We start from the raw sequence: 12,492 nt of genomic DNA, 5'->3' as shown, positions 1-12,492 counted from the left end.
AAAAGATTTACAACAAGCGAGACGGAAAAATGTCTCGCAAGCAGATTCGCTTTTCTCCAGCTTACAACACGTCATTTTCATCACATCCATTGTAAATATCTGACTTTTTCGACCAGATTTACATCTTGGATGCCTCAGATGAGGAACAATATCTTGTTTTAGTTTTATCAATCAAGACAACACTAAATTTTGCATTAAATTCAAATGAAATTCATTAACCACGGTCCTCAGCGACCGCTGAGATGCAAGAAGAAAGCTGAGTAAGTACATCCAAAATCACTCATGTAGCATCTGTAATTAGCATGTACCGGTATTAACCATCAGTCCATGTAGAAAGGCTGCAATCCTTCACATATCCAGCATAACTTTAATGATTCCTGGTTAATAAGTCACAACACTCTTATCAAATATGTGTGCATGTGCACATCCAGGAAGAACCTTTGTAGGAAAGTTTAGTCTCATAGATACAGGTTGTAAAAGCAAACCAACTGGGGTTGTATTCGTAAAGCCAGAGCATTTGGTTTTAAATGATAGTTTACCTATTTTTTCTTTGATTACAGGCACTAGAGACAGGCAGGCCAGGATGGCACCAGCAACCCTTTAAAACACTCAGCAATGTCACGCTGGAAGCACCACAGCTAACATACCTCGAGCGCTCTGCTCTAATTTCGTCACATGCTTGGTTGGCTTCCAATTGCTCACTTCATCAGATCTAATAAGCGTCCCATTATTGTTCGGGACATTCCCAGCTTTAAATTCAACAGTCTTCACACAATTCAAACAAGTTATTGTGTAAGAGGGGCGATATTTTCAGCCCCAGTGCTGCCTCCCATCAGCGTCCGATGGGGCATCCGATAAACCCCCTGTATAAACGCTCCTCTGGCCTCCCTGCAGAGCTCAGCCACAGACTCATTCCACCGTGGTCTAATCTTAAAACTGCAGGCATTTGCGATCCATTTCTGCTTTGTTGATTTAAGGATGTGGGCTGGCTCAGTACGTATGTGGCGGCGAGTCCTCGGCCCACTCGGCAGATATCCGTGCGTTTGCTAATGCAGCTAGTCATGGAGCAGGTGAGAGGCCAGTTCAAAGTAAATGGGCCCCAGTTACAGCCATTATACAGGATCCAGTTCCTGTCTGAGTATTTCCCTCTGACGTCCTCCACCTGACATACTTCATTTTTTGTCATTGCGATTTCTTTTTCTAGGGCTCAAATCTGTTGTTTTTTCTCTTTTTATTATGGTGGAAAAGTTAAGTAAGTGTTACATGATACGAGTCAAAGTAAAAGATCGTATCTTTTTTTTTTTTTTTTTAAATGAATGGGCCAAAAATAAAACATATAATTATATATCGGACCAAAAGGGCGACTCCAAACAGCAACGTGGTGGAGGCAACGCTGTAAAAAGTGTTAAATGGCCAGACCCATACTTCCGTCCTGCTGCTCGGGGTCAAAAACAGTGTTGACTTTAAGTTGTCATGTGGCTGTGCTATTCTTCTGTCAACAGTAAATGAGTTCTCGCTGAACCCTGAGCTAATTTATTAACTGTTCTGAGATCACGTTGTCTCATTTCACATTTAAAATCAATCAATAAAGACATTTCTACAGTTATTCTGGTGTTTGTGGCGTCGAGCTTTTACCTCCCCCTTATTCAGTAACTGCTCTTTTTCTATTTTTCCAGTTTGCTAGTTGCACTGGGACGGCAGTCACGTCGAGAAGCAGCAAGAGGCAAAAATCATAGATTTCTCAGACATTTGCGAATGAATTCACTGTTCAGCTGTCTCCCTTTAGAAACAACAATTTATTCATTTATTTATTTCCGCTGCAGCAAAATCAATGGGCCGGATGAGGACTTGGTAAGAAAGCCCCGGTTTTGTGGTTAAAGTGGTTAAACGCTCATGGTCCAGCCCAGGTTCTCACAGCAGCAGCTGTGGGACACCAACCAGCAACAAGCAACTCTCTGAATGAACTGTGACAAGGTGTTGCTTCCCCCCTTCCCTCCTCCTCCTCCGTCTTCTGTCTTCCGGGAACACTAATAGGCTCCATGCAGAGTAATGTGACCAATTGAATGATCCTCTGGCCAGAGCTGGAAGCAGCAGATCAGAGTCTTCTGCTCAGTCCGGCTCCACACCGAGACCAGCTTCACTCCTCTGGGACAGTACCGCACGATCAGGGACCTAATCAGAGCCCGATTACATCAACCTCCAAGGTGAAAAGGTGCTAGGGCCCTTGAACGGATTTAGGTGAGTGATGCTGATACCGGGACAGTGAGTGATCAGTGATCTAATCAGACCATGATTAAAAAGGGGGATTTATTCTGATCACATTAGTTATGTGCATTTCTTTCTCCTGTAAGCAGTCTGTGTGCAGAAAACCTGGCTGTTTTATGACTGCAGCGATGTTTCATGGTCTTATTGTTGGGAATAGAGACGACAGGCGCTGAAAGTTTGGTAAATTCATCGGAAAATGGCTGACTCCACTCAGTGGCATAGCTGTCATTGCTTAGTGTCTTGTCGCCACGCTCTCACAAAGTACTTTTTGTCCGCGGTGTCATGTATGAGACGGCGGACGTTGTCCTCTTTCTTCGAGCGAGACATTTTCGAAGCCCTCCCTGATTGAGTAAAGTCAAAGGAAGCGAACGTAGCATGAAGTTGTTCAGTTGTTGAGGCGATTGTTAGAAGTAGAGCCATTGAGTCCAGGTACTGTTCCCAACTTTGCCAGTTTTGAACAATGGAAACGGTTCAATTGGTCGTCTCGTTTGTGGGCTGGGAAGGAAAGCGCTAATGATTTTCAGTTTTAGTGCTGCCTGAACAAAAAAGTGATGTAAACTCGTGTTTGCATCTAACAGTCAAATGTCGATCGGTGACGTCTGGCCGGGATCGTATCGCTTTCGCCTTCCGTTCTCCTTGAGTTCCTGGTGAATTTGTTGCCAAAGTTTGTACATCTCAAGTATTTATTGTGAGAAAAAGTTTCTGAAGTTCCAACTTTAGAGTCGGGAACTTTAGAATTTAGAAGATGGGTCAAATTCAGTAGACCAGTCCCAGGTTAGGTTCCATATCCACAAACATCTGAGAGCATTTTACAACCACAGAGTCAGAACACAAGGTCACGATGACCTTGACCTCTGACTTGGTTTTTTAGCAGCGACGTAATAAATCCCTTCTGACATCAAACATTATAATAGTAAACCTTTATTATTCTCATCCTGGACACCGAAGCCTCTGCAAACAAAGTGCCACCAACATCTGGAAGCAGAAACGCGAATTACTGGATAAAGTAACCAGAGATAACCGTGACAGCTGCCATCCACTCGGTGGCCAAACATTCTTGTGTAACATCATCGGCGGCCACCCGAGTGCTGTTCACCTCCAAAGGTCAGCCGCCATGTCTGCTCCTGCTCTCCCAGAAGCGCCCTTCCTCTTCCTGTTCTATCAAGTAGGCATCAGAGGTGGAAGTGCGAGGACTTGAGGGCCAGCTAGGTATCCCACAATGCAATTCTTCTTTGGGCAGCGACAAAGTGTGTACTTTCCCGAGCACAGAGGTGCGAGCGTGTACGCCAGCTTTTGCTCTGTCTCCAGTGGATTCTTAACCATCAATGGCGCCTAACAATGGCGCCTGTCACACATTAGTGGAAGTTTCCACAAGCATTGATTTTTCATCACCACGTGCACAAACGCGCGAACCGGCTCGACATCTCTGACATTTGCACAATGGATCCGGAATACCTGCAGCCCGGTTGAGAGGAGCCGATAGGAAACTGCTCTGGGGACCAGTTTGGCCGTAACATGCGCTGTAACAAGCGCACGTAACAAGCATGGCACAGTCGCTGCTCTAAACAGTGGCTCGATACCTGTATGGACGACACCTGCGTTGTGTGGTTTATGATATGTTGGATGCATTTGTCCCTCCTCAATAAACATTAATACTTATATGGACATAACATCAGAGAGGATTTGAACATTAACCAAAGGATGAAATGCTAAAGCCTTTAAAGGGTGATTTTGACCATTCACATCCATTTCATTCAAATTGAACTATGTTAAAAATGTCCAGCAGCAGCATTTATTTGAGTGGGTTCGTGTCTTTATATATGCTTGTTACCATCCTCGTCTCGCCAATCACTCATGTTTTGACACTGGCAGCGGACGCATCATCGGGCCTTTCTTATAAGCACCAAGCAGTCAGGCCATAAACATCACCCGTGACCCTGAGTTCTCAGTGCATCAGTAAAACATGGATTAAATGCAGATGGATGTATATTCCAAGGCTGAGGGGAAAAGAGAGGAAAGTCATGTAACGTAGTGAGTCTAAAGCTTCCCACAGATGAAAGACACATTCCTACTCTGCGTGTCGCGTGTTCCTCAGACAGATTCCCAGCTGGGACCTGCTCTAATCTCCTGGCAACAATATTGACATAGAAATAGAGACTCTGACGGGGACAGAACTCTAGCTGTCTGCCTGTCAGGGCTGCACATACATCTGTGCTCAAAGGTCCTCCACAGAGGAGAGCCTGTTTAAATTACTAGCGCGATGGGTCTATAGACACAAACTCAGGTCCGGGATTTAAAGGAAGGCTTCCACAGCTCGGCAGATCCGAGCGGATCTGTTTGTTCAGCTTTGCATTACAGGATTGATTATGTTTCCACATCTGTCCAGGTTTTCAGAACTACTTCAGTCAAGTGCTGGTTTCAAAATAAATGCATTCCGCTTTAATACTACTTTAATAATACTTCCTTACATTTTTTTTTCTTTTTACGAGCGTTTTTCTGCTGGGTTTTATTTTTATACACGGTTTAAAAAACGGTGTTTGTTATTGTGTTGTATGAGTTGGGTTTTGTTTGGTTCCTTCCTCAGGTCTGTCAGCCCGGTCCCCTTCCCCTCTGTGCCAGATGGTCCAGTCTCAGTATGTTTCAGTCGTGCGCTCCTCGTGTCCCCTCCTTTGTTATCGCACCTCTCTGAGTTAGCCTTCAGGTGTGGGTTTAGGTGGGGTCATCGGGACGCGAAAGGAAGAAGAAATGCACTTTCATCTATATCAGAACTGCCATAAAGGTCAAATTAATACAGTGAATTTATCAAAGCATGCTCATCTTATGTGCTTTCTAAAGATATGTGTATGAAAATGGACGCTCTTCTGGTCCAAATTCTTAAATATTTTTAAGCTGCTACTGCTGTTAGTGTCCGCGTGTCCCCGAGCAAACCAGACCAAAAGAGCGGTTTTAAGGCGCAGGCTGATTTATTCCAGATTCTCGTGGTCATATAAAAACATCTCTCTTTTCTTATTTTGGTCTTGTTTCAGAATCCTCCCACATCCCGCGTCGGCCCGCTTGAAATCCACCTGTAACCATGACAACCACATCCAACAGTCGCGTTCTGGGTGGCAAGGTTTCCTGCTCGCCTCTCTTGTCCTTTCCGCCTCGCCAGCGTCTGGTCACCAAAGATGGACACTGTTCGCTCCCACCCTCTTTGTACCCTTCTGGCTCCAAGCGCTGGTTCTCACGTGGCGCCTGGCTCCTGGCCCTGCAGGACCTGTGGGGACTATTGCTCGCTCTACGCTGGAGATGGGTCCTATTAGCCTTCTGTGTCTCCTTCCTGTCCCACTGGCTTCTCTTTGCCTGCTTGTGGTACTTATTGGCCCACCTAAACGGAGACCTGGCTGTCAAGGACCATGACGCGCCCCCGCAGGGGCATGTGGTGTGCGTGAAGCACATTAACAGCTTCACGGCTGCCTTTTCCTTCTCCTTGGAGACGCAACTGACTATTGGTTATGGCACCATGTTCCCCAGTGGAGACTGTCCCAGTGCCATAGCTCTTCTGGCTGTGCAGATGCTGCTGGGACTCATGCTGGAAGCCTTCATCACAGGTAAACCTCATCTATCTCTAACGAAAGCAAGGGACCTTCTGACCGCTCGAGCCGTAAGAAGTTCAGATGCTAGTTAAAACGCGGAATGAAGCAGAATGTGGTGATTGCATGAGCAAAACACTTTATTTAATTAGCAACCAAACAAGGAGGATTGAACTCACTCTAGTGTTTAAACTAGATTCTCAGGTTGATATCGCAACCGCAGTGAACCAAACTGGGGTCATTCCAGGGACATGTTTACAACTCTTTGTTGTCAACTCTGCTGCTTCAGCTCTTTTTAACACAACCCTCTGTTAGTGTGTGTGAAATCAATAGTTTGGACTCTCCTTTATCATAAATTACACTCCATTATCGCTTTTCACTGGGTGACAACGTGCAGACAAGCCTGATAAGCGAGGACAGCGGTGTAATTGATGCAGAATGTGGTGGAAATATTCAATCGTAAATGCATAAACGGCCTCTATTGTCAATAATGCCATCACACGTGCGCTCGTGCACCTTTGTCAAGTGCATGCTGGAAAGTTAACTGTGACCGACGCTGCACAGGATGAAACATCTTTCTGGAGGGAGTCTTTTTGTGATTTAAAAACAAAACTGTCCAATCTGGAGTTTGTTTTGTCCCTATTTTCTGACTTTCAGAAAAATGTAGAAGTCCGTTTGAAGGTAAAATCGAACAAATCTACTGGTCCTATATTAGGACGCTGGTTGTCTCTTTCTCATAGTGATTTGGGGATAAATTGTGACATCTAATGGACACTTTTAGTACTGCATTTTCATGGGAGGTTTTTTTAAATACGTATTTCATTAATCTCAATTTTCATGTACTACAGTCGTACTATTACAATAATCAATGATCAGTTGTATGTTTATTTAAGAAAGATTAAGATGGTGAGGGAGGCCTCCCTGTGAAGGAGCCCCAGGCAAATTAGGCTGGAGAAAGGGTGAGTTTAAGGTTGATCGTGTTACATGTGAAGCTGCTGTGTGTTTTTATTCATTTCTCTTTAATGGTATATTTTCAGACACTGAGATCACAGGTGTTCTAACATTTTTGTTTAAATTCACTGCCAATCCAGAGTTGATTGTCCCATCATTGGTGACCTGTCAGGGCCCAGAAACAGGCCTAAATCATCACTATAACGAGCTCACTTGTTCACAGATGTGGTGTGGTTCAAATAATTATGTTTTTCTTTCTCCTAGTAGAATTGTTTTTGTTTCAGTCTGTTTTAATCCCATCTAACTGCACAGAAACTGCAGTTTTAGCATCAGCACGTGTCCATTTAAACTGAAAACAGGCAGGAATGTTGAGGATGTCTCAGTTTTCAGCTCTGCCATGAACACCATTGTTGTCCATTTGATGATATCTTCATGAGGGACTCCTAAATAACAAATAATGGGAGCCAGGCTGCTTAGAAGCTTAAGCCCAGACTCTTGTTGGAAACTGATAATGTGCGTCTCACACTGAGTTTGCCCACGCTTGGAGTTTATTTCCTGCTGCCCTGATTGAGATTTATGACTCTTTTAAGATTTTTTGCATTGCTAAATGAGGAGTGTCATTATACAAAGTGACGTCTTATTGTTCTTATCCCGCAGGTGCATTTGTAGCCAAAATCGCTCGCCCCCAGATGCGGGCTGGGGCCATCCGGTTTAGCCCTTATGCGGTGGTAGGTCAGCACCAGAGCCAGACGTGCCTCATGCTCCGAGCCACAAACCTGCTGCAGCATCCTCTCGTCGATGTGAAGGTGAGTGCGGTGCTGTATGAGGAGTATGAAGGAGAGGTCCTGCACCAGACCTCTGTGGACTTCCACTTGGACCAACTGGGCCAACAGCCATGCCCCCTATTCATATTCCCCCTCACCTTCTACCACCCCCTGGACCGGCAGAGCCCTCTCTACCCCACCTTGTGTGAAGGCAGGAACAACCACTTTGAACTGGTGGTCTTCCTGTCAGCATTACAAGAAGGAACTGGTGACTTCTGCCAGAAGAGAACCTCCTACCTGCGCCAAGAGATCCAGTTTGACCGACGCTTCATCCCCGCTCTGGCGCTGGACGAACAGGGTAGATACGTGATGAAAATGCAACATTTCGACATGGCCCATTCAAAGGAAACATCAAACAAGGACTTTGTGGTGCAAATCAATGGTGAAGGCAACGAGAGGATAGAGTAAAGATGCTGACTCGGAGTCTCCTGGAGACAGAATGAGTTTGTGATGGGATTTTCAGGAAGGGCAAGAATGGGGCAGATCATTTTTATTTGAAGCTATGCCTTTTTTTGCTTAAATAGAAATGTACATTTACCTAATTAAAATAAAATGAAATCCAGCTGGTTGACAAATCCACCTTCCCCAGTTCCTTCCTTGATGATTCGGAGTAGCAAACAGTTTGAGATATCCTAGAGACCCACACTAAACCCAGTGTGTCGGGCTATGATAAAGTGACTGTACTTAATTATGCTTATAGCTGATTACAGGAGGTATAATTTCAAATTTCAAATTCAGTTCCATGTAATTTTGTAGTCATTAATATTTATTATTAACACACTGTGAATTTTTTATATGTAACAAAAGAAAAAAAAGGAACTTACTCAAACATGTCAGGTCCCTGCACAATTATTTTTTGAATAATAGAGCAAAGCGAAGCTTTTATAAAAATGTAAATAAATAGAAACATACAACATGATTCTCTTTTCTAAATTTACGTTATGATCAGGAATAGATTGAAATTTGGTTAAATGCTTCCCCTCTTGCGTTTAAAACATCTAAAACATTCTGTGTTATCGTTCTTTTGCTCTCTCAGTTCATTGGCCGCATCCTAGAAATGTGTAACATGACATGAAGCATAAGTGTTTTTCCTTAAATTAATTAATGATAGTTTAGGCTTCCGTTTCAGATTACTTATCACAATTAAAGATACAATCATTATTATTATTATTACAATTATTATAAGAAAAATCATCAAACAACGACAGTAAATATCTTCCTCCACTAGCTGTGGCCTGTCTGATCGATCACTCGGTGCTCCTCTATGTGGGGCTGCTGCACGCTAGCCTGTGCTGTGATCGATTGCTCCTGTCTGACTCTGTTTTGAAGTTGAGCCACCGCTAAAGAACAGGTGATGTTCCAGCCTCCGTAATCTAACCTATCTAAAATAATCAGACATAAAACAGCAATAGTAAACCGCAGCAGCAGTGCACTAATGTAAGATCGGGCCAGACGAGAGAAATATGGGAAGATGTTACGTAAAGATCTTGTCTGTAAACTCAGTGAGCTAAATAACAACAAGGCTAGTTTGTGAAAAGTGACTCGATTAGCAGGAAATTTGAAAATTGTGACATTGAACAGATTAATAAAAATAATGGCAAGATGCATCTTGTGGGGAATTAAATGACCACAAGTTCAACAGTTAAAGAATATCTGATAGACCAAATCCATGAAGGTAGTCATCAGAATCTGACAGCTAACTGATGTTAGCTACCACAATAACGGATGTTACATATCACTTCAGTCCCAGCGCTTCTCGTTTTGCTGTCATGTCGTGTTTTTATGACGTCATGATTCATTGACGTCACGCTTCTACAATGTTCTCCTTCATCAAAGGTCACAGTGAGACATGTCTCTCAGATGTGATGGAGAGGAGAAAAGGGGCATTAACGCTGAAATATCAGCCTTAACACAATGTTAGGGACTTCAAACCTATTTAAATTCAGACAACAGCGTCATAGTTTTTCAGTAAAGTGTAGAACCTGAGGAGTAATTATTTACTATCCTGCTATCTGCTAATGTGAGTAGCCAGTAGCAAGAACAAACAAGAGGAGGCAGTTTTAGGATGCTTTTGTAGGGGAATACTAAATATAATGCTGATTATAAGGGGACGCAGCAATGCTCGGCCTTTGGCTATACTGTAGTATATAACCCAGATCATATATCATGACCTATACATGGAGCTACACCACAGTTAGTGAGAGATGCTGGGATGCAGGAGAACGAATGTGTCCATGTTCTCTGGTTTATCTTGGATCAACTGGCTTCATGTAATTCAAACAGTGAAGTCAAGAAAACGAGATGTTTGTCCTTGTTAGAGCCTCTTTGTCCCATGGTACTGTTATCCAGAGGCTGTCCCGAGCATCCGGTCAGGAATCTCAACATCTAGGCTCTTCAGACAAGCGTTGGCATTTGGCTTTTTTCCATTTTCGGTTCCGTTTTTGTGATTTTTGATGATGCATCACTGTTTGGTGAAATATACTTCCAATCCAATTCTGCTTATTCTACCTCTCACAGCGAGCGTTAGAACGCGTCTTCCTTCGGTGCCTCGTAACAGTCAGACGCCGCTGACAGGCCTGACTAAAGCAGCCACAAACCCTCCTCTTGGGGGCCAAACCGACATGAAAAAAGCTTTCCGTGTTGGATTGAGCAGCAGAATCAAGAGCCAATATTTAAAACCGCTGTGTTTTCTGCTGTCCTGTCCTTCCATGAAAGGACATTCTGTCCTGTAGTGACTGATGATACTGTCCGCTGACTGAGGTGCACACGGCTGCCTTATTTTTTTGACAAATCATTGCCATAATCATGTATAAAAAAGGATGTATTGCTTCTCTAATAATACATGTCAAGTTTAAGCAAATGGAAGATGAGATGATGTAAAAGTTTCCCTTTCAAGGCTGATTGTATAAGACGAGTTCTTGTCTATTTTTATTTGGTTTTAATGAAATCTTTTTGCTAAAGATGACTATAAGGGAGGAAACGTGTTCTGTGATTGTCAAGAAAGAGATTTCTGTGTATCTCTCATGCTTTAGTGCCTTTGTACAGTGTAAAATACATTAAATAAATATTTTCTAAACAAGCTTGTTTTGGTGAGTATCCATGGTAACAGTGGTGTCAGTAATGTGTGTGATTCTCCTTAGCTTTGCGTTCATTCAGATATAGTTTTATTAATTTAGAATTTTTTGTCTATTTATGTCACATTTCTGAATTAAGTAGTCATCTCCATTTTCTATGGATTAAGTAAAAAATGAAGAATATATAAAATATCGATTGGATCCTGCTATTACACGTATAAATAGGCGTGTTGTTTATATGTTTAGCGTGTACATTCATCCCAGAATACACATCTTTGCCTGGACTCACAATAAAAGTCGTCACTTGTTGGTTTTTTTTCCCCGTCCTTTATTGAATTCATGTCAAACATTTGCATTGACAGGGAGTTTAACGACACGCTTACGAGTGATGAAGGACAGGTTTCACCGAACCTTCTAAAGGTTTATGAAAAAATACCTCATTTATTTCCACAAAGAAGTTATGCGACATAAAAGGATGCTTCATGACTACAAACGACACTTTACTGCAGAGGAAAGAAAAGGCCATCGGTTACACAAAGTGCACTTAACAATAAGCGCTGCCTATATCACACTCTCACCCTGCACCCCTGGAGGACAGGATGGACACTGAGGACGTGAGACACTCCAGTTCAGCCACACGTCTGATGATCAGCAAAGACCTGATATGTTGCGTGTGTGTGCAGGGACCTTTTGTGCATCCTGTGTCGCCTTCCTGCTGTTATTTAAGTTAATATCAGTAAAATCAGAGCGTTTTTTCTGGACTGTGCCTATTTTAGCTGTGTGTCAATGATATATCCTCATCCCAGATGCATTTGGGTGCTTAAAATATGTACAGAATTCTCTTTTAATTAGGAGTGGATACATACTGCTGACCCTGTTATGTCCTGTTTCAACAGAAAGTTTACAGGCTTTAATTGCTTCTTAAATCTGACCGATCGCATGATGCTGTGATTGTTGTTGCCTGTGGAACCCCTGCCGTGTCCATCATGCGTTCACATGCACGCGTGAGTGGCTGAGTCAAGACAGACACGCCGAAGACACCAGGACGAGTAAAGGAAAAATAATGCCTTTGAAGTGGAGTTGGTCTTTGGAGTTAAGCCTGCAGCGCTCCTCCGATGCCTGACTGCTACAGTATTTCCCAGAGTTTGAGGTGATTCCACCTGACTGAAGGAGCACATCGGAACATCTGTCGAGCACGGGTAATATTATGGGACTCTGTGAGACAACTGAACTGTGTTTGAGACATTCGCTGGGACGCCGCGTCCACTTAAAACTGAGAAGACCTTTTGGAAACCTGCATACACACCACTGTGTGGACTGTGTGGCGCCGCTGCGGCGTCCCTCAGATTGATCCTTCAATCAAGTGTGAAATGCTACCTGAAGCATCCCCGCGTGATGACGTCACGCCTGACAGTAAGAGGAGGACGTGTGTTCACTTCATACCATTTGGGCTCATCAACAGCAGGTAGTTCATCAGTTTTTCAATTCCCTAACGAGCGTAGCTAGCCTGCTGTTACGCTAACTCATGATGAGAATCATCTCACTGTCAGGAGAAAAAATAAAGAAGAAAAATGTCCTCAAAACGTGGGTCATCTTTTCATGCGTCGGGAAATGGGGGGATCACGACCTTTTGTTCCTGGTTTATTACTGTGTGTGTGTGTGTGTGTGTGTGTGTGTGTGTGTGCGACTGACTTATTCATTATTACCTTTGCTGTACAGGTTGTAAGCCGCTGCTTAATTAAACACATCTATCTTGAACAAAGATCACTGGGGTAGGAATGTCAAGTCCCACTGACATCAACCATG

General features: G+C 43.3%; 1 protein-coding gene across 2 annotated transcripts; it reads left to right on the top strand.

The window, feature by feature from the left end:
- Nucleotides 1-2,063: 2,063 nt before the first annotated feature.
- kcnj13 (potassium inwardly rectifying channel subfamily J member 13) lies at nt 2,064-12,074 on the top strand. Of its 2 annotated transcripts, XR_003889963.1 has the most exons (4): nt 2,064-2,238; nt 5,292-5,855; nt 7,446-8,963; nt 10,130-12,074. XR_003889963.1 is itself a non-coding variant. In XM_029843593.1 (3 exons), the coding sequence occupies exons 2-3, from the start codon at nt 5,339-5,341 to the stop codon at nt 8,018-8,020; spliced, it is 1,092 nt and encodes a 363-aa protein (XP_029699453.1). In that variant the 5' UTR covers nt 2,064-2,238; nt 5,292-5,338; the 3' UTR covers nt 8,021-12,074. The 2 variants fall into 2 exon arrangements, 1 of the variants encoding a protein (XP_029699453.1); XM_029843593.1 differs by having other exon boundaries at nt 7,446-12,074.
- The last annotated feature ends 418 nt before the right edge of the window (nt 12,075-12,492 follow it).

The sequence above is a fragment of the Takifugu rubripes genome, chromosome 11 (genome assembly GCF_901000725.2).
Source record: "Takifugu rubripes chromosome 11, fTakRub1.2, whole genome shotgun sequence".
Classification (NCBI taxonomy): domain Eukaryota; kingdom Metazoa; phylum Chordata; class Actinopteri; order Tetraodontiformes; family Tetraodontidae; genus Takifugu; species Takifugu rubripes.
The sequence above is the reverse complement of the archived record's forward strand: the minus strand, read 5'-3'. Positions and strand labels throughout refer to the sequence as shown.

What these genes read in the sequence shown, in the direction of transcription:
- kcnj13 (XM_029843593.1), top strand. Translation starts at nt 5,339, where the DNA reads ATGACAACCACATCCAACAGTCGCGTTCTGGGTGGCAAGGTTTCCTGC. An exon ending in GCTGGAAGCCTTCATCACAG is followed by an intron (nt 5,856 to 7,445) that starts GTAAACCTCATC and finishes CTTATCCCGCAG; the next exon opens with GTGCATTTGTAGCCAAAATC.